The 21,707-nt window shown below is 41.8% G+C and overlaps 1 protein-coding gene across 1 annotated transcript in view; it reads right to left on the reverse strand.

Annotated features, from left to right (window-relative positions):
- Positions 1 to 18,860, reverse strand: part of ENPP1 (ectonucleotide pyrophosphatase/phosphodiesterase 1) — a 62,184-nt gene extending 43,324 nt beyond the window's left edge. Inside the window, exon 1 of the mRNA XM_084889581.1 lies at positions 18,585 to 18,860. Within this exon, the coding sequence (XP_084745707.1) occupies positions 18,585 to 18,821 (237 nt within the window). The 5' untranslated portion in view covers positions 18,822 to 18,860. The remainder of the gene's footprint in view (positions 1 to 18,584) is intronic.
- Between the last annotated feature and the right edge of the window lie 2,847 nt (positions 18,861 to 21,707).

Here is a 21,707-nt window from a genome sequence, read left to right on the forward strand (position 1 = left end):
TTGCCCTGGCTGGTGTGGCTCAGCTGGTTGGGTGTTGTCCCTGCACTGATAGGTCGCTGGTTCAATTCTGAGTCAGGGCACATGCCCAGGTTGTGGGCTCCGTCTCTGGTAGGGGGCACGCAGGAGGCAGCAGATCAATGTTTTTATCTCATATAAATGTTTCTCTCCCTCTCCCTTCCTCTCTCTCTAAAATCAATAAAAACATACCTTTTTAAAAAAATATATCAAGATAAAAGGCTGACTTAAAAAATAATCCTAGTACTTTACCATAAACTGTAAGAAAATTGTTAAAATTCTAGCCTTTTTTAAAAATTAAAAATATAAGTATGGCAAAAATTGTGGTCCTGATCACAGAAAGACCAACAACTCTTATGCCAGGAGGGACCTGGTGAGTAATATGCTGAGCAAAATAAGCCAGTCAGAGAAAGGTAAGTGTCACATGATCTCACTAATCTGTGGAATCTAATGAACAAAATAAACTGATAAACAAAATAGATCCAGAGACAGAGAAGCATGGAACAGACTGTGGAATCTCAGAGGAAAGGTGGGGATGGGTGGGTAGGTGGGAAGAGATCAACGGAAGACCTTGTATACATATGTGCATATAACCCCTGGACACAGACAATAGGATGGTGAAGGCCTGGGGCAAGGGCCGAGGAAGGGTGAGAAAAGGTCAGTGAGGATAAAAGGGGACATATGTAATACTTTCAACAATAAAGATTTTTTTTAAGTATGCATTACATTTGGAGCTTTGTGGTATTGACAGAGTCATGTCATTTATAGTCCCTTCACTGGACTAGACTGGATATTCTCTATACTCCCTAGTTAATCTGAGATATTTATGAGTTTACTTCTCCCTGGCAATTGATCCTACTTTTATTTGGCTCCCTCCTGACCCCACATCCTGAGCTATATTCTTCATATTAGACATTTTCCTGGGACTCTGAAAGGCCTCCTGAAAATTGATTTATCTATGACAATGATTCATTCCCCTTTCCCATCATGTTGATGTATCTTTGTTTCAAAAAGTACCAAGCATTTTCAAAGGAAAGACTATCCAGCACTTACAACTTTTGCCTGAGTGAGCAAATCACTTCTCCCAGTTCTCACCTCATACTTTCACAGAAGTTCAGGGTCAAAGGATAAAACACCAATAGAAACTCGGCTTGGATGGCATCCTTCACCCCATGACTTGTGCACCCTCACTAAATCTGGAGATGCAAGCACCGAATCAACAAGGCCAGTAACAGAAACTAGAGAGCACAAAGAAAAACCCTTAGGAAGGCTGGGGAAACTCTGTGCACACAGCCTGGTGCCACAGAGTTTGTCTTTACACCCACAAATGGGGAATGCCACAGTGATCACAGTATTCATAAACACCAGCACTCTCATTTGGTCTCATGGCTTATGTAACTGTCTTTTGTCTCCAGTAGGACTGTTAGTACAGCAAAATGCATTCTCATGGCCTTTATACAATCTTCTGATTTACTTAAACTATTAAAACAAGCTATTGAGAATAAAGATCTTGAGGGAAGTGTAGTATACTGATTTTCTATTATATCTCTTGCCTTACAACAAAATAAAATGACAGAGGGGGTTGATATCACTAGAAGAAATTATGGGAAAATATTTTTTTCTTAACAATTTTAGGGTGCTAAACACCTTTACAAGCACCGTGCAAAATTCAGAAATTATAATGGAAAATTTGATACATTCGGATCCCTAAAAATCCAGAGATTTCTGTAAAGCCAAAGAAACAGATTCTACCACAAGCAAAACTGCAGTGGAAGAGACTAAGATAAATCATTTTCAACATATGACAAAAGTTATGTCCATGATAGATAATAAGTGTATAAAAATCAAGTAGGAAAAGATAACCCACAGTTTTATAATGCCAAAAATAATAAATCAGATGTTCAAATAAATAAAACAGATAAAAATATCGGATATTTACCTTCACTAAAAGTCAAAGAACTATAAATCAGAGTCCTTTTTTTTACCAAATGAAATTTAAAAATGTTTTAAAAAATTACAATTTCAATGGTAATGATGACAAGAATGAATGTGAAGTAAAACAGGCATTTTCACTGTCTTTGTTGAAGTATAAATCCCTTTCCAAAAGGTCATTTATATGACTGCGCCTAAATTTAGCATGTGCATACCTCCACTCCTGCAACTTCAATTCTATTCATTTATCAGATAGAAATTTTCACATAAGCACACAAAGATATACATAGATAGTTATGACCATTGTTTGGATAGCAATAATGCACAAACAACCCACATTTCAGTGAATAAAAAATTGAGTCAATGTAATGCAATAATAAACCCAAACAATATAAAATATTATGTAATTATTTTTAAATTATGTAGATCCATCATTGGAACATTTGCTCTTAAAGCCTTCGCCTCCCCTCCTCCCTCTCCCCCCCCATCAGCAGTCTACTCTGAAGCTATCATGCTATGAGTAAGCCCAAACTTTCCATCCGTAGAGACCACTTGGGGAAATCCTAAAACCACAGAGAGTGAGAGAGGATACCTTGCTAGCTCCTAGATGTTCCGTCCCCTGCTGCTGCAACCCCAGCCACCATTTATCTGACTGCCATTGCAAGAGGCTCTCTGAGCCACATCTTCCAGCCATGCCTTTCCAGAATTCCCAACCCGTCAAAAATTGTGAGAGGTTTTGGGATCTACAGAGCTGATGATCAGATGCTGAACAGAGATCAATTTATCACGTTAGCAGAATTAACCAACATGACTCCCTGACCACATGAGAGAACACACTTGCTCTTCTCCTTGTCCCAGATTATATGCCTAAATCACTCCCAGGGTGAAACACTCATGAAGAAATCTAAGGATTGGCTCTGATGAAAGCGCACAAGGGGCCAGCTTCTCTCAGCGGTTCCTCATCACTTCATTGGAGGAAAAATGAATACAGGTTGTCTCATTGCCACAACATCCCTTGTTTGGCTTTCAGCTCTTCCAACAGCTTTGTAGCTTGTTTTTTGTTATGAATGCTCCTGATTCAATTACCAAGTATATATATATTTTTTTTCTGATTGGACCCTGGCCAGTACAGTAAATAATCAGACAACACACACACACACACACACACACACACACACACACACACACACACACACCATACTCTAAGCTAAATTTAATATAGGCAAAGAACTTTCCATTTTAAGGATTCACTTGTTTTGGGTTTTTTAAAATTGATTTTAGAGAGGGGAAAGGAGAGGGAGAGAGAATAGAGAGAGAGACGACAGAGAGAGAGAGAGAGAGAGAGAGAGAGAGAGAGAGAGAGAGAGAGGTGAGAAACATCGGTGGCCTCCCCCATTTGCCCAGACCATGGATTGAATCTGCCACCTCTTGGTGTACAGGACAGCACTCCAATCAAATGAGCTACACCAGCCAGGGCAGGCTCACTTTTTTTAATTCTTAGATGAAAAAAAAAAAAAAAATATTTAACTGCATCTTGCTTCATATGAATCTCAAGGAAGAGAAAGAAAAACAGCATGACCAAAATAATCCTGAAAACAGTTTGGTTCTTCTAAAACTATGATCAAGAAAGATATGACTCATTAAATAAAAGTAGTATTAAATGATTTAGAAAAACAATTTAATTAAGCTCATGAAATGGAAAAGTAGATTATTTAGGACATAGGACAGCCCTTGCTACCCTCAGGCAGAGGAAAAAAACAGACTAAAGGTAAAGCACCATGGGTTTTATCTAAAAAATGTTTTTATTGCCTAGGCAGGGTTCTTGCCTTCATAGATAGTAGGTCAGAGATGAAACAAAAACAAGGGATGTGGGGGTGGGTAAAGGATGGAAGAGTGGGAAATCACGCTCAGTTAAGTTTCTGTGATTTATTTCTTTTTATTCTGAAATAAATTTTAGAACATAATGACTGGAGCTAGAAATTAAAACAAATAAACAAAAAATTCAAAAATTTCCAATTGCTCTTAAAACCAGAACCAAACTCTCTAAAATGGCCTGCAAGGCCCTGCGTGGACCTGGCCCCTGATCACATTTCTGGTCTCCTCACCCATCACACACTTCTCTATACCCCAGCCCCCCTAGTCTTCTCTCTTTCTGGGATGGCCCATGCTCCCTGCTCTCCCAAGGCCTTTGCACCCGCTGTTGCCTCCCCTCAGAATCATCTCCTGCTCACCTGTTACCTCCTCAGACCTCCATTACAGCTGAGTATAGCTTCCAAGAAGCAATTGTCACAGCTGCAACATGAGACAATCTTTTGAGATTCTTTGATAAATATCTGGTCCTGGGAATCCTAATATATAAAAATCCAGGGGCCATTATGACCAGAAAGATGACCAAATAGCAGGCTGCATTGGTGACCAGGCCATCAGAGGGGGTGCAGTAAGGAGTGACCAGGCTGGTGGAGGGGAGTAGTCAGGGGGGACCTTGTTGGTGGGGGGAGCAGTTAGGGGTGATCAGGCAGGCAGGCAGGTGAGCAGTTAGGAGTCAGCAGTCCCAAATTGTGAGAGGGATTTCCAACTGCCAGTTATAATAACGGGCAGTCGGACATTCCCCCCGAGGGGTCCTGGATTGGAGAGGGTGCAGGCTGGGCTGAGAGGATCCTCCCATGCACAAATTTTGTGCACAAGGCCTCTAGTATATTCAATAATATGATAATAACTTTGTACAGTGGCATATGGTTACTAGACTTATTGTAGTGACCACATCTAAGGTATACAAAATGTCGAAGCACTATGTTATACACCTGAAATTAACATGCTATTGTATGTCAAACATACTTTAGTATACATATATAAATAAATAACATCTGGTCCTGTGGGCATGGATCACAAGGACAGGGAATAAGTCTTTCCCCTCCCCTGGTCACCAAGACCTGTGTATAGCTTCTAATTTTGTTGAATGAATCACCAACCACAACAATAAACCCCAATCTAGTATCTACTATCTCTCAGGCACTTTTATAATTAGTTTACATATCATAATCCATTTAACCTCAACATAAACTTATGAGGTAGCTACTATAATTATCCCCATTTTGCAGGTGAGAAAACTAAGGCACAGAGAATCGAAAAGACTTGCCCAAGTACAGAGAGCAGTTATTGACATACAGGATTCACAGCCTGGCAGTCTGCCTCCAGAGTCTGGCCCTTAACCACTTAGCTCTATGGCCTCGATCTGCTTGTGTAACAATGGATTAGTTCAGGGACAGGGGAGAGCTGCCCAGAGAGCAGCAGAGGAATGTTTCCTGTGGGAGGATAAATTGAGTTGGATCCCAGCGTGTTGCATAAGAAAAAGAGAAGTGAAAAGGTCACTCCTGGGGTAGAGCACTGAGTGTGTTGGGGAACAGTACAAGTCTGGGCCGAGGGCAATGGAAGGTGGCTTAGCAGAACTGGAGCATCTGTAAGGCATGTGCTTCTTGAGCCCTGACTCTCCAGACTGATAAAATGCAATAAGAGCAGAAGTTGACTGAAACATACTTGAGCCCTTTGAACTCCTGATTCCACGTTATGTATATAACACACATGTCCCGTGTAAGATAAAGGACACAGAGTCCCACTGAGATGTGGGACCCAGACCACCAGCCAACAGGTTTGTTCCCTCCGATCTCACACACGTGTGTCAATTAAAGGAGATAAAGCGCTAACATAGGGTCTGACAAAGAGTAAACTCAATGAAGGATCCAACGAACATTTATGTAACACTCACTATGTGCTGGACCAACACCGCCTAGTAAATGACCACACACGTATGTCACAGAGCTTCAGGAGTGCTGTGCACAGATGAAACTGCTCATGCTAAGCCCCTGAGTTGCTCAAGCGATAAGAAATCAGGCTAAAGAGAATACCAAATTGAGGAGTACACATTTCCCCACTCATGTGGCATCTCTGGGAGACTCTGAGTGGATTCAGAATGAAGGGAAGTCATTATTTCAGGAAAACTAATAATAAACCGCGCAAAAGAGACACAAGCAATGGTAATGGAGTTGAGACATAAATAAATAAAAAATGTGTCCTAAAAGAATTATTGGGGACTGAGTATGCCTGAAGTACTAGTAGGGATAGTTTCAAAGTTTACCCCATGAACTAAGGTTAGTGCAATGAAAGCCTCAAATCCTATTTCTGAAAGACACTCTGGAAAGATTTCTAGCCCAAATAAATTCACAACTGCACATAGGTGAAAAAAGGAAATAGTACCGTATATGCAGTGTGATCCCATTTTTGTAAAAATATAAATACATAAATAAATAAGTGATCTATTGGAAATAGACCACAATATAAATAGCATATAATAAGACAGCACCTTTTATATTCTTCTTTATATATTTTTTTTTTTTGCATTTTCTGAGCTTCCTGTGATACGTATTATTTTTATAACAAAGGAAAAATACTGTAAGCTCTCTATGCAAAGATTTTAGACTGGAAAGAACCCACGCAAGGAAACCAAAAGTCAGAGGAGCAAAGCGACTGTTCAAAAGTCAACAGGTAAATAATTCCCGTGACTCCAAGTTTAGGACTCTTTACCTGACCGCTGTCTCTCAAAACCTTTGTCGGAATCATCTCAGAAAGATCAATGTTCTTTTTTCCTTTGAAATTTTCCACAAGATGACAAATGTAAAGCACTTTCATATGTCAACACGCTTTGCATTTACTTCCCTTGAGTTGATCAGAAAGATATTTAAGTAAATAGTGTACAAGTATAGAGTAGTTGTTTTGTACTTATTCCCTGGCTAATCCAAAGATCGAAAAGCCCAATACAGTCTATTCATAATGCTCCCAACCCACACGCTTCCCACTTGAATGAACTTCATTAACCCATTTCCTACTCTCCATAAGGTTCTGTCTCAGTGATGCTGGGTGGTACTTATAGGAAGCCAGTGTGTTTGGCCCGAGTACTGGTATTATGGAACTCACTCTGTGCCAAGGACATTGAGCCTGATTCAACATCACTTGAAAAGTCCTGGGACCAGATTTCTTTGTTTTGGTTTTGCATCAAGTATATTGTTGATTGTGGAGAAGGTGCTGTCCTGGAAACTTTGAAGACCTCTATTGGTGGTGAGGTGTAAAGTGAAATCTACCTGGTATCCTGATAGGGAAGTGGTTGAATTGGAAAGAATGTGGGAATGTTATCAGATCACAGCCAAGGCAGAAGATTGGCTAAGCTGAGAGCAATAAAGAGCAATTAAAGGACAAGCCAGGAAGAGGCAATTGCAATACATGAAAACAAATGAGAACACAGTTAGGATCCTGAGAAATAGCAACTGCACAGTGAAGGGAGTATCCAGCGTCATTTGCACAGGAGAAGAGCAATGGGCTACTTTCATCAATGCACCTCTGAGCTCCAAGGAAGGGAAGGGGCAAAATGCAATCATCATCATCAGCAGCAGCAGCCTTTGAACCCAAAACCAATATGGTTGAGGTCAAGGAACATTTGGTGATTTTTTTTTTTTTTTTAAATCATAGCATCATGTATAAAGTCAATGGCTGAACAAGGGTTGATTAGAAGTCCCAGCTAAAGAAATTCCACTGGAAAACCAAGATGGCGGAATAGGTTAGACACCCGAATGCAGCCTACCACAACAAATTTGAATTTAGAACTGAAAAACAGGGGAAACATCTCCCTGAAGCACCGGACGGCTGGCTGAGAGGAGGCTCTACCATCTGGGAAGGAGAAAGAAGGCGCGTTGAACCTCAGGAACTGTGAAGGTGCGGAGAACTGTGTGTGCGAAAATCGGCCGCAGAGTTCGCTGCCGGCGCGGAGAGGTCGGGCTGAGTTCGCTACTGGCTTACTCCCTGCATGCGGAGAGGGCGGACAGCTAATGAAAGGCTGGCTTTCTTGTTTGGGAGGAAAACAGAACCACCCTATTGCGCTGATAGATGGCCCCAGACAGGGAGAGGCCAGACTGTCAGGCAGTGGACAAAGATCTCTCGGAGGTGTGTGAAGCCAGTGGCCATTACTGCAGGACTCAGAAACCAGACCCTCGTAGGGAAGGGCTGAATAAAGCTTGTCTGCATCACCCGAGACTCAGCCCCATCCACGAGGACCACAGAAGCCCTTCCAGTGGCTAGGTAAGAGCAATGGGCTACTTTCATCAATGCACCTCTGAGCTCCAAGGGGTACCCTTCTTCGTTCGCTGCCAATAAGACTCTTCTAGGGAGGGGCAGACAGGAATCTAAAGCTTGTCTGCAACCAATTGTGCGGGATTCAACAAAGTTTGTCTGTGCCACCCCGGGGACTCCGCCCCATTCAAGCGGAGTACAGAAACCCTCCTAGGTGAGACACTTCTGATCCTCATAGCCAATCGGCTTGGAGATCAACACTTCCCAATGATACCAACAACAAGCAAGGCTTAACAACAAGACTGCACACACAGCCCACAAAGGGCTACACCAAGACTAGATACCTTAGCACACAAAGCCACACTACCAACACAGGGAATCTGTGAAAATGCAGAGACAAGGAAATAGATCACAAACAAAAGAAATGGAGCAAAAGAAGAGACTGGATATAGAGTTCAAAACCACGCTTATAAGGTTTTTCAAGAATTTCCTAAAAAAGGTCGATAAGACTTATGAGGAGATGAAAAGGGATCAACAAGAACTAATAAGGGATCAACAAGAAATAAAGAATACATTGTCTGAAATAAAAAATATTATACAGAGTCCTAAAAACAGAATGGAAGATCGCAAGAATCAAGTCAAAGATTTGGAACATAAAGAGCCAGAAGACACTCCTTCGCAGAAGCAAGAAGACAAGAGAATCCAGAAAGTTGAAGATAATGTAAGAAACCTCTGGGACAACTTCAAGCGAACCACCATCAGAATTATGGGGGTCCCAGGAGATGAGAGAGAGTAAGATATTGAAAACATACTGAAAGAAACAGTGACAGAAAACTTCCCCCACCTGGTGAAAGAATTAGACTTACAAGTCCAGGAAGCGCACAGAACTCCAAACAAAAGGAATCTAAAGAAGACCACACCAAGACACATCATAATTAAAATTCCAAGAGCAAAAGACAAGAGAGAATATTAAAAGAGCAAGAGAAAAGCAGGTAGTTACCTATAAAGGAGCACCCATACGATTGTCAGCTGATTTCTCAACAGAAACCATGCAGGCCAGACGGGAATGGCAAGAAATATTTAAGGTGATGAATAGCAAGAACCTACAGCCAAAAATAATCTACCCAGCAAAGCTACCACTCAGAATTGAAGGCCAGATAAAGAGCTTCACTAATAAAAAAAAGCTAAAGGAGTTCATCACCGCCAAACCAGAATTATATGAATTGCTGAAGGGGGTTCTTTCAGAAGAGAAAGTAAATAAAGATAAAAACTATGAACAACAAATACGTAACTATCAACAAGTGAATCTAAAAACCAAGGGAATTAAAAAAATCTGATGAACAATGTTAACTGTTGAATATAATAGAATTAGAGGTATGGAAGGGGAATGAACTGACGATTCTCGGGGAAAAGGGGAGAGGGGGATGTGGGAAGAGACTGAACATAAACTGTGCACCTATGGATGAGGACAATGGGGGGTGGGGAAAGGGCAGAGGGTGGGGTGGGAACCTGGTGGAGGGGAGCAATGGAGGGGGGGGGGCGGAAATGAGGAACATTTGTAATAATATGAACAATAAAGATTTATTTTTAAAAAAATGAAATAAAGAAATTCTAATTGTTATGCCTCTGTAACAATCTCAGCCTATGGGTGCTGCTCCTCACACTCTCATACGAAGACACATCCCTGGGGATCTGTGGAAATGCAGGCTCAGGTTAGGACTGGGAGGAGGCCCAGGATTCTGAATTTCTTACAAGTTCCAAGGAGGGGTGCTGACAGACTGGCCTGCAGGCTACACTTTGAGTAGCAAGGATGTAAAGTGGCTTCTGAGGAAGGAAAAATAAAATTAAAAAAAAAACAAAAAACAATCCCATCACACTGATGCTTAGCAATAACAAGAAAAACAACCACTTACTGAGGGCACACCATGTGATATCTATTTAATTCTCCTACACCACCTGAAGTGGTTTTTTCATCTCTCTTTTGTGGTTGTGGAAGCTGATATTCAGGAAGCTTATTTGCTTACACTCAAACAGTGCCAAGATTTAAACCCAAGTCTGTCTGCCTTCAAGACCATTTGTCAATAAGCTAGTGATGTGATTAAGAAGTTTATTAGTTCTGTGATTTTGGAAAGCCCCCCAAATTTCTCTGAGCTGTGAATTTATTTATTTATTTATTTATTTATTTATTTATTTATTTATTTATTTATTTTCATCTCTGGCATGGGAATGGCAGAGCTGTGGTTTGGACCAAAGGAGGTAGTAGATGTAGGAGAGTTTTGAAATCTATAAAGAACCTTGTTTAAATAAAGATACAATTGTTGTAACTAACTGATTCCTCTTTAAGAAAACATGCACCAAATACCCAAGGCTGAATAACCAGAGTTTGTTAGTTGTTCTTTCTACTAAAAATAATGACCCATGAAAAGAAGCAGCTAGATCAACTTACAACTCAGTTGCACAACTGCTTTTCCTCTAGAAAACAACAGAACCTCAGTGAGCAGCAGATGTGCTATGTGCACACCTCCAATTTTGTCCTACAGAATATTAAACACGGATAAATTGGGGTTGAAATTAAATAAAATCTGCTTCACTATGGAAATTGTTACTGCTTCATCTAGTACATTCTCTTTAAAATATATGTATATTTTATTGATTTTTTTTTTTTTTTTTACAAAGAGGAAGGGAGAGAAATAGAGAACTAGAAACACCGATGAGAGAGAAACATCGACCAGCTGCTTCCTGTACCTCCCCCCACCCCCCACAACCAACATACATGCCCTTGACCAGAACCTGGAACCTTTCAGTCTGCAGACCGACACTCTATCCACTGAGCCAAACTGGCTTCGGCAGTCCATTCTTATAATCAAAATATATCTTTGTATTGCAAGTGCATGACTACTTGTACAGTTGGTGCCATTGCCTTGCTTTTCTGCTAAGGGGCCAGCAGTTTTACTGGCACCAATGTTTAATCCCATCAGTGTAAATGTCAATATGGTGGAAAAGGGCAAGCAACATCTTACTTTTGATGTTAAAACACTTTGGACTTCATGGTCCCCCTGGAAAACCCCCGGCGAGCCACAGGGAGCCTCTGAGAACTGCTACCTGAACTGTTTTGGCTGAAACTCTACCTGTGTTATTTTATTTATAAACATATTTATCGAGAACCATATAAACATACTCTGGAGAGCACGAGGCTCTTTTTAAAAATTTTTTTAAAAAAAGTCTCATGGCAGTTGTATTTATTTTGCTGAACGGCTTCACAGAAAACCACTTGAGTTTCTTCTCAGTTCTCTCTCTTTGTACGCTCTGGATGCTCACTCACGTCAAAGAGCTACTCAAGGGAAAGAACTCTGCTTCAGAGCAATCTGCACTCTCAGGCTTCCTCTCCCGAAAACCAAGATAAAATGATTTGCAAGGTCCCCAATCTCACCTGTGAGAAAACATCTGTCACCTAAATGTGGGTAAAGTCCTAAGATAGGATGAGTAAATGATCAATCCACAAATGAGAAACTCCCTCCCACCAAAATGACTATCATCCCTATTTTCCTAGGCTAGGACAGTTTAAATGTATTAAGAAGGAAACTCAAAATAAGAAGAAAACCACTTTCCTGGAAGCTCACAATAACCCAGGACCACTGACTTCACACAGTGCACCGGGCAAATGGATGAGATGGCAACAACCATTAGTCCAGAATAAAAATTTGAGTTAAAAGTCCTTGCACTTACCATTGCCTACTTCGGTGCATTCCTGTCTTAGTCTGCTCCGCTACTGTAACAAAATGCCAAAGACTAGGTGGCTTCAACAACAGAAATGTATTTTCTCACAGTTCTGGAGATTGGGAAGTCTAAGGTCTAGACATTGCCAATTCTCTTCCTGGTGAGAGCTCTTCCCTGGCTTGCAGATGGCTGCCTCCTCATGTCCTCACGTGGCCTTTCCTCATTGCATGCCCCAAAGAGAGATGAAGGGTAGCTCACTCTCTCTTCTCACTCTTCTGATAAGGCCACTAATCCCACCAGGAGAGTCCCTCTCTCATGACCACAGGACTTACCTCCAAATACCATCGCACTGGGAGCAGGGCTTCAACATATGAATTGGGGTGAGGGGTAGACACAGACATTCAGTCCATTACAATTCCAAATATTCCAATCACAAAGCCCAGGAATCCATGTCTTTAAGTTCCCAAGTGGCTCCTATGCACACTAATGTTTGAGAATCCTGACTGTAGCTCTGTGAGCCAGATAAGTTTTCTTATCTGTAAAGTCTGTAAAGTAGGATTGTCACCATACTTTCTTATAAAGAGTCCCAGGTTCAATTCTAGTAAACAGCACATGTCTGGGTTGCAGCAGGCTCAACCCCCAGTGTGGGGCATGCGGGAGGCAGCCAGTCAATGATGCTCTCTCATCATTGATGTTTCTATCTTTCCTTTTCCCTTCCTCTTTTAAATAAGAAAAAAAAACACAGGTTTTTTAAAAAATGTTTAAAAGGAAAAAAATATATATATGGTAAAATGCTTTAAAAAAATGCTAAGTGCTATGTGAATGATTATAATCATCTAAGCTTCTACTGCTGACATCTCAATCAAATCTTATTCTAAAAACTACAAGTGAGTGAGGAAACCCTAGCCCATTTGGGTCCATGGAAAGAGCATCGGCCCAAGGACTGAAAGGTCTCAGGTTTGATTCCAGTCAAGGGCACATATCTGGGACACAGCGGGCAACCAATCGATGTGTCTCTCTAACATCATGTTTTCCTCCCTCTGTCTCTCCCATTCCCTTCCACTCTCTTTGGAAAAAAAAAGAAAAAGAAAAAAGCAATAGAAAAATATCCTCGGGTGAGGATTAACAAAAAGAAAAGCAGTAGAAAAATATCCTCAGGTGAGGATTAACAAAAAAATAAATAAGAAGTAAAAGTAAGCATACAAGCCTAACCAGTGGTCACGGACAATTGAGAGGTGGGGGCATGCGTGGGAGGGGTTTGGGATAGGAATGGGGGGGGGGGGGTGGGATGAAGACAAATATATGATACCTTAATCAATAAAGAAATTTAAAAAAAAAAGAAATAAAAGTAAGAGAAGAAAAATACATAGATGTTATACTAATTCTTGTAATTCCTCAGATAAGGAAAATACTCAGAAACTAGAGTGCTCTAGTTAATATTTATTGATAGTTGAATATTCTAGTCATTTCTCAAAATCCCTCTTCAATGTACTAGTACACTCTCTTTCCTTGGTAAACACATAACTTAGCTCTGATCTGATGCCAAAGGGTTTTCATGTAGGGTCTCCATTCTGATTATTATTGCACAGGATTTAGGCTTAGAAGAGTAATTTCTGTTCTGCTAAATGCATTTTTGTTTATGTTTTGTTGTTTGGAGGATATTTCATGGTTGATAGAGGCATGTTTATTTTAAACAAAGGCAGAGCTCTAATTACAAGTTGTATTCCAAAAACTTATTTGTCCCTAAATTGTTTGGAACTTGAAATGCCCTTCCCCCTGGCCCCCCAAAAAATTACAAATCACAACTAAGTTCTCTGTCTTGTCCAACAAGCCCGTAATATAGATAAAACACATTTGCTATGTCTTAAAAGTCCCAAATGTTTGCAATAGGATTATCATAAACAAAGTTAGGACATGATGGGGCAGGAAACAGCAAAACAGAATGTCTAGAATTAACTGGAAAAGTAGAATAGAAAGGAAAAAGAAACATGTTGAGTGGGTATCTCTGAGAAAGAGACTTCGTGGAGTAGAAACAGATAGCATATAAATGCTGAGAGAGAAAAAGACTAGACTATGACTCAAACCATTCGATAGGAAGTAATAGAAAGCAAGGCCAGAGAAAAGAGTTCCTTACAAGACCCACAAAGACTGAATTTGGAGTGTGGCAGCAAAGTCACCCAAACAGAAAAGGCCTTGGTATAAGGGAAGGAAGTCATGTTTGTACCTGCAGGATGGCCTTCCTGGCATGTGCCTGATGGTCACATTGAGTTGTTTGTACCTGAGCAAATGCCCAATGGCTAGATCCTAATTCTGAATCCAAGTTATTGCAGGGGCCCCATTTGGTCTCTTAAGGAGGCTGGCCTTAGTTGTAATTTTTATTTATAGCTCATTCACTGCCTTTTCCTTTTCCCTTTTATAGCAATAATTATGTTACATTATTACATATATTATTATATATTATAGTGATGATTATTATTATTCGCTAATAAAATGTTTGATCTTCTCCCTGAATTTACGCTCAAGTGTCATCTCTATTAGTGCATCTGTGTTTGAGTTCCTGCCCTTCAACTGGCCATCTGAGTGAGCGGTTGCACATTTGGTCTTTCCATATTTGCCCTTTTAAAGTCAAAGTGTCACTAGGTCTAAGTGAAAAAACACACTGCATTCATTCAAACGAAGGTTGACATTGAGTATAAGGCACTGTGTTAGGCCTAGTAGTAAACACAACAGTCTTGTGGAGTTCCCAGAAATCTTTGGCATATTTTATTAGAAAAAGTGAAACAAATACCACAAGGAGCAGACAGGCCATCTTCTCTGGCCTCTAAGATGCTCTGGTTATCTTGAAATAAAATGCAGAACTATTGCTGAATTGATGCAATGTCAAGTCCAAGTAAGATTAAGAGCAAAGAACTACCTTGATTATTCTCCAAGCTGTATTCTAGAAATAAGATAATGTGTTACAAGAGGAAGGACAGAGAAGCTAATCTTCATTCCCAAATTTGATAAACAAGGCCAACTACTGCTATAATACTTACAAAGATGTAAGGTCATTTTGCAATACCATGCTAATCTATGGCTGGACAGATGTTAAATTTCATAAACCAAAGAGCAATGTCAATTTCAAACCAGATTAAGAGCAGAGAATTATCTTGAACTAGAGGCCAGATGCACGCAAAGATTCATGCAATAATGGGCCTTCCTTCCCTTGGCTGCTGGCACTGCCTTCACTCTGGCCAGAGCCACTTTTCCACCTTCCCAGGATGCCCAGAGGCCCAGAGCAGATGGGAGAGTGGAATGCCTATGCCATCGCCATGGCGATGATGCAAGTGTGCCATTCCGCGCACCCTTCCCCACCACTCGATGCCAGTGTATGCAAATTAACCCACCATCTTTGTTGGGTTGGTTTCCATGCTCACTCCTGATTGGCTGGTGGGCTTCACTAAGGTATGGTCAATTTGCATCTTACTCTTTTATTAGTGTAGATATTCTCCATGTTGTATTCTAGAGATAAGTTAATGTATGGCAAGTGGAAGCAGAGAGAAACTAACAGAACTAATAACATCCACATCCAAGCCCTAGCTGGTTTGGCTCAGTGGATAGACTAAAGGGTTCTGGGTTTGATTCAGTCAACATGCCCCGGTTGTGGGCTCAATCCCCAATTAAAGGCATCGTTGATGTTTTTTCTCACTCCCTCTCCCTTCTTCTCTGAAATCAATAAAAATATATTTTTTAAAAGTAAAGAATTCTTTCATTGAAAGGTAAAGTAGTCTTCACTCACCAATACTGAGACACACAGGTCTATGTATTTAAAAGTATAGCAGAAGGTCACAAACAAAAATAATGCTATAGAACAGCAAACTGGAGAATGAAGAAATTTACTGCCATAGGTTGAACGTTATCTGACCCTTTAAAATTATGCCAGGCAACAAGAACATTTCAAATAAATCTTTAAGTCCAACCTCAGTGGAAGTGAACATTTCAGCTCAAAAGTTAATTTGGAACCAAAGAAAGGTATTTAACTGAAGCATAGAGAGAATACTACTTTTTATACAAGTAGAAAACTCTTGGAGTTTTCTGCAAAATGGCTTGGTGCCTAGGAATAAGCATTTCCAGGGCCAACAGCCAAAAGTCCAGAGCAGAGCCAGCTGGTCTCCCCATGGGATCAAACTTGATTGGAGAGAAGCAAGGGGAGGGCAGGATCTTCCCCTCTCGCAGACCTACTCCTCATTTAAGTTTATCTGAAATATCTTCAGAAAAATGCAAGAGCCACATTGTCACTGATTATCTCCTGCAAGGGGAGGCTTGTGTTTATCCTGCTAGATAAAAACTGGCTGAGACCTCCCCAGTGGCTGGCCTCTCATAACCTCAACACCAGATGCAATGAGTCAACCATCTCTCCAGCTCTGTGAGGAGTGTGCTCATGTTTAACCTGAAAAAGGAATCCTGTAATTGCAGCCCCTTTCCAGAAGACATGTCCCAGAGCTCTTTGAGGACAACTGTAGACTTTTGTAGACTTTTCCCTTTGGAACTGCATCATTTGGAAAAGGTCTGAGGGGGAAGAAGGGGATTGAAGTAGGGAAGGGAAAGATGAGTGAGTAAATTAAGAGTTTCAAGAATACAGCAATGTGTTTTGGTGGATATGAATGCTCACAGTACTACATAGAAAGACATGGGGCAACAATTCTTTCCAATTCAATTTGTGTTAGAGCAAAAACTCCACTCATAAGAATATATATATATATATATATATATATATATATATATATATATATATATATTTAGGATTGTCCTACTTGTGGAAGTAAGTCCTAGCACACTTATTTAAAAGTACAGCAGATGTCAAATACAGAGTTGCGTCATCAGAGCAGAACAAAATGCAGTTTCACCAGGGGATTGCAGAGGCCAAAGACTGGAATGCATGTTCCAAAGGTACACCACACAGACGCTGACTGTGGATCTCTGAGTAAATGAGCTAGAAGGATTTAGAAACCGAACTCAGCAACTGGAAATTTAGCAACCTTTCCCGAGTATGGGCATTTAGATATGATTTCACATTGGAGTTCACATACAGATGCAATGTACAATTACTGAGTACCTTGTAGAGTGCTAAATGCTGAAAGTACTGCTACCGAATAACTTGAGTGATCTGGATGTAAAAGCTAAGGTCCCCATGAACAAAAGCTAAAAAAGATGACTCTAGACAACCACTGAGTTCTGATCGATATCAGGTGTTATAGACTTAAATTGTGGTACATGATGCAAAAATATATCTTGAGATATAAAATATATGTGATCTGGGACACTACTCTTTGAATCTTAGGCTTATTTTCTTCAGTCCTCACCCTAGGATATATTTATTGTAATGATTTTAGAGATTTCTTTCTTTTTATCTAGCAGGATAAAGACAAGCATCCCCTTTCGGGAGATAATCAGTGACAACAAGACTGTTGCATTTTTCTGAATGTATTTCAGATAAACTTAAATGAGGAGTAGGTTGATGGGAGAGAGAAACATTGATTGGTTGCCTCCCCCACGTGCCCCAACCAGGGATGGAAGTCTAAACCTGGGTATGTGGCCTGACTAGGAATTAAACCCGAGACCCTTCTGTTCACAGGAGGACATTCCAACCAACTGAGCCACACTGGCCAGTATATGACACTATCTCTTCACTCTAGGAATGTTGGTTCCTCAGAATATGATACCCAAAATGTAGTGAAAATGTAAATTCCTATGAAAGGGGGGAAAAAAAAAAGATTTCAAAATCAGAAAAGATATTCTCTACACAGCATTGTTGAATCATCATATGTAAGTGAGGATATAATTTAGGGTACACTATACATGGAAATCTGTTCTTTCCAAATAACACAATTTACTTCCACACATACATTGTTCCACTAAATCCTCACAATAATCCTATGCGTTGTGCAATGGGTTGACGTCCTCATTTTAACACAGAAGAAACTGAGTTTTGGGGAGAGAGAGAGAGGTTACCCAAGGCCTCAGCAATTAATAACAGCCATAAAACCAGTAGCATGTTTCTGACGCTCCATCCAGCCCTTCTCACCACAAATCTAGACTGAAAAACAACGCCTTCATTTCAAACACTTGACAGTTGATCCTGCAACTATCATCATACAATAGCAGAGGAATCATGAAGGTTTCTGTTATCCACAAAAAAAAAAAAAACACGTGTAATCTTATGGTTAAAAGAGTGGACAGAAAAATCATAAACATTTCTTTACACTCACATGACATGCATATGGATGGGCTTTCTGAACAGCTGCAAGGAAATTCCTAAACAGAGCCCAAAGAAAAAAAGTGTTCTCTAAAGTTCCTGATAAAACTTGAGCTCTGTTATAATCTTTTCTAGCGGAATCAGTTAAAAGAATCAGAAAAGTCACTGACGCTGCCCCCAGGGCCGCCCAAAGCCCGCCCTAAGGGGTAAAACGCCATGGGTGGTTCCTAAGACCCACAGCTTTCTGGCTGATCATTTCCCCCTCTGAACACCTTGTACTCCCTGAGGGTTACAGGTGGTATTTCTAAAGATCACTATATATATATTTTAACAGCTTGATTTCATAAGCAGACTCTTTTATAAGCATCAGTGCATACAACGGAGAGTGCACCATTCCCCCGGGGTGAAAAGGAGGCACCGAAGTGATCAGCATGCATTCCGCCTGCAGAGCGGAGCGGAGCGGGAAGGTGCAGAGCTGAATGCAGGCAGCCCCTCTCCGGGCACGGGTGCTGATCGCGGGGGACCCGCGGGAGCGGGGCGCCGCCCTCCCCGCCCCGGGGTGCGGACCTACCAGCGACAGCACTTTGTAGGTGTTGGGGTCCTTGACCGGCCGGGCGCGCGCCGCCTTCTCCGGCGGCTCCTCCCCCAGGTCCATGGGGGCCAGCAGAGCCGCGGCCGTCTGCGGGTCCCCGAGCGCATCGGCGCCGTGGCCGTGGCCCGGGTCGCGGCCGTTCCCTGCCGGGCCCTCCCGGCGGCCGAGCCCGCCCTCGCCGCGGCTCCCACCCCCCGCATAGCCGTCGCGATCCATCGTGGCCCCGGTGCTCCCGCCCCGCCGGCCCGCAGCGCCTTTAATAGGCTCCGCGCCGGCCCCGCCCCGCCCCGCCCCGCCCGCCCCGCCAGACCCCTGGCCGCTCGCCCGCCCGCCGCCCGGCGCTGGAGGAGCGGGGAGAGCAACCCAACGCCCCGGATTATTTGGCTTCCTGTCTGATTTCGGCCACTCGGCCTGCCGGTTATTTTGGGTCCTGTACGTGGGCGTGTCTTTAACTTTCCCCAAAGCCTTCCCCGCCCCGCGCCCGCCCGGCCACCTTCCGAACACTTGCAGGAATTGCCCTGCGTGGCCTCGCGGCGCGCGGGCTGGACTGGAATGGCAGTGTGGTCTGCAAGAGGGCATGAGCTCATGGGGCCCCAAAATAGAGCCGGAGGAGAAGGATGCAGCGGCCAGGCTGCAAGGTGGGGGAGTGGAGCCCGGCAGACCCGTGTTTCTGGATGCACGTGCACATAAACTACAGGGACACGGGGAGGAGCAGGCATGGGGCATCGCGACCTTGTACTCCCACGTCCAAAGGAACAAGAATCCCTTCAAAGCCCTGCTACCCACTACCTACCCTAACTACTCAGAGAGGAGCGTCCAACCTTGAAGATCTGCTTTTACAAAACACACGAAAGGAACACTTAAGTTTTCCGTGTGTGTGTGTGTGTGTGTGTGTGTGTGTGTGTGTGTGGTTTCTGGCTTTCTGTCCTTGGCCTTGTTTTAAAATATTTACTTATTAGTCCTTTTACACTTTCTATATTGAAGGCTTCAAAGTATCTTGTTGCCTGCCCTCTCCTGAAGTTGACGCTGCTACTTGGTAACTAATATCCACCATTTAATTCAGTCTGGAATACTTTCATAGTGTTTGACCAGGACAGGAACAGTAGGCCATAATTCCTGGTGGGTGTTGATTCACCTTGGATTCTACAACTTTTACATTTCCTTGCTCATCAGTTAGAAAAACCACAAATGGGTAGTGAAGGCAGTCCTGCCTGTCAAGGGGAAGCCAGTGCCTCCCAACGGCTTTGCAATACTCGGGACTGCCTTCCCTGACTAAGGAGAGTTATACAGCCCAAAACAATTCACGTTCAATGCCTTTTGATTACACAAACGTTTCTAAAAACGAGAACCGGTGTTTAACAGATATAAAGCGTGTGTTGTCTTCTTTGAAGTATTCACCTTGGGATGCCTTTCCTTTATATTGACTCATTCATTCATTCAATAACAATCCTTCAATTCAAGCTATTGGCTTCCAACTAGGCATACCACATCAAAGATGAATAAAAGGAAATCTTTCCCAAGTGGCTTTCAGTCTGGTTCAAGGAAGTGAAGGCAATAAACAAGAAATTAAAACCCAATTCATTTATGCATTGTAGAAGCACAAATAGGATATTTCGAAAGCTTGGTGGAAAGAGTAATAAAGACCTGGAAGAAGTAAGGACAATCTGTCAAAGCATTATTGAGATTTTCTTTTTATTATTTGTTACTTTTGAGTCAGCCTACAAGCCACCCAAATGAAACAAGTTTTCACCATTTCATAGTCACACATATTTTTTACCCCAATCTTGGCTCCCGATTTTCCCTTAACTGGTTCCAAAAGTCAGAGTCAAGGACAAAGATTTGCTCAAAGGTGACTGGTCAAATGAGTGTCAAAACTTCTAAAAGCAACTCAACAGAGATATCCCAAAGTGGATTGGAACCTGACAAAACAAATGGAATAAGTGTATTGTCTGCATCCCCAGACCATAACTCACTTGAAAGACTTGTACTATTGGATAAGTCAGCGTTCAGTCTGAACTCAAACATCTACGCATCCGCAGGAACGAGAAATAAGTGAGGCAGCCTCCCTCCTTTTGGTGGACAATGTGCCCAGTTAAAGGGGGCAGCATTCACTCCTCAGTGAGTGGATTGTGTGCCCATTGTGGCAATAGATTTCCCAAGAGAAACAGGAAATTTAGATGTTTGTATGAATTCTCCAGGTTGCAAAATTTTGTCAAAATACAAAACTCAGAAAAACAATTTCTTTTAAACACTTTAAAGGCCAAACAAAATGTAACACATCTGCAGGGTGGGCCTGGCACACAGGCCACCAGGATGTGGCCTCTGCCTCATGCTCATGCCTTGCCTGTGCCAGCTGAGACTTTTATGGGCAACTATAAAAACCCAATTGCAATTCTATCTAAAATCAGAGGAATAAAAACGAATCAAGGATGCCACTCATATTGTTTAGCTGTAAGCATCGCAGTGCCTGTCATTTAGCCTTGCCTTGGTCTTATTTAGATTCTAAATGGTCTGTGGGATTGCTTTGCACTCCAAAGTACAATGAGGTCATGAGACATAAAACGGCAGCACAACTGGATCCTCTGGTTAGTGCAAAGGGGAAAATGTTTTACTCTTAGTTCTAAAACTCTCTGCTCTCATGACTGAGGGCTCTAACCTAGTGCAGCAGTGAAGATGGTAGTTTAAGATGTTAGAAGACCTTAAACTTTTACTATACAGACATATTTTAATATTTTCCCCCTTGGTGCTTTAGATGTAGATGAGGCCAAAACACCAAACAAAACCCATTTATCTATGTTTGAACTACGACTTCTCAAGGCTGAGAACTCCTCGGCTTTTAGAAAATGAAAATGCTGGAGAGTAATTACTTTTGCAGCTGCTCCAGAGCTTCCCCACTTCACCCAATCCTCTGGTGGAACACCAAAGACATCTAGCCCAGTCTAAAACAGAAAAAACCACAAGGCTCTTTCATGTTTATGAGTCTTAGAAAAAACACGTCTGTGACATTCATTTATGTTTAAGATTTTTGCATGACATCTTAATTTCTCTTCTTTTTTTGTAAGCACAGAAATATGCCCTCTGGAAGAAGCTCGGAAAACTATG

This window comes from Pipistrellus hanaki (assembly GCF_964339955.1).
Source record: "Pipistrellus hanaki genome assembly, chromosome: 7".
NCBI lineage: Eukaryota > Metazoa > Chordata > Mammalia > Chiroptera > Vespertilionidae > Pipistrellus > Pipistrellus hanaki.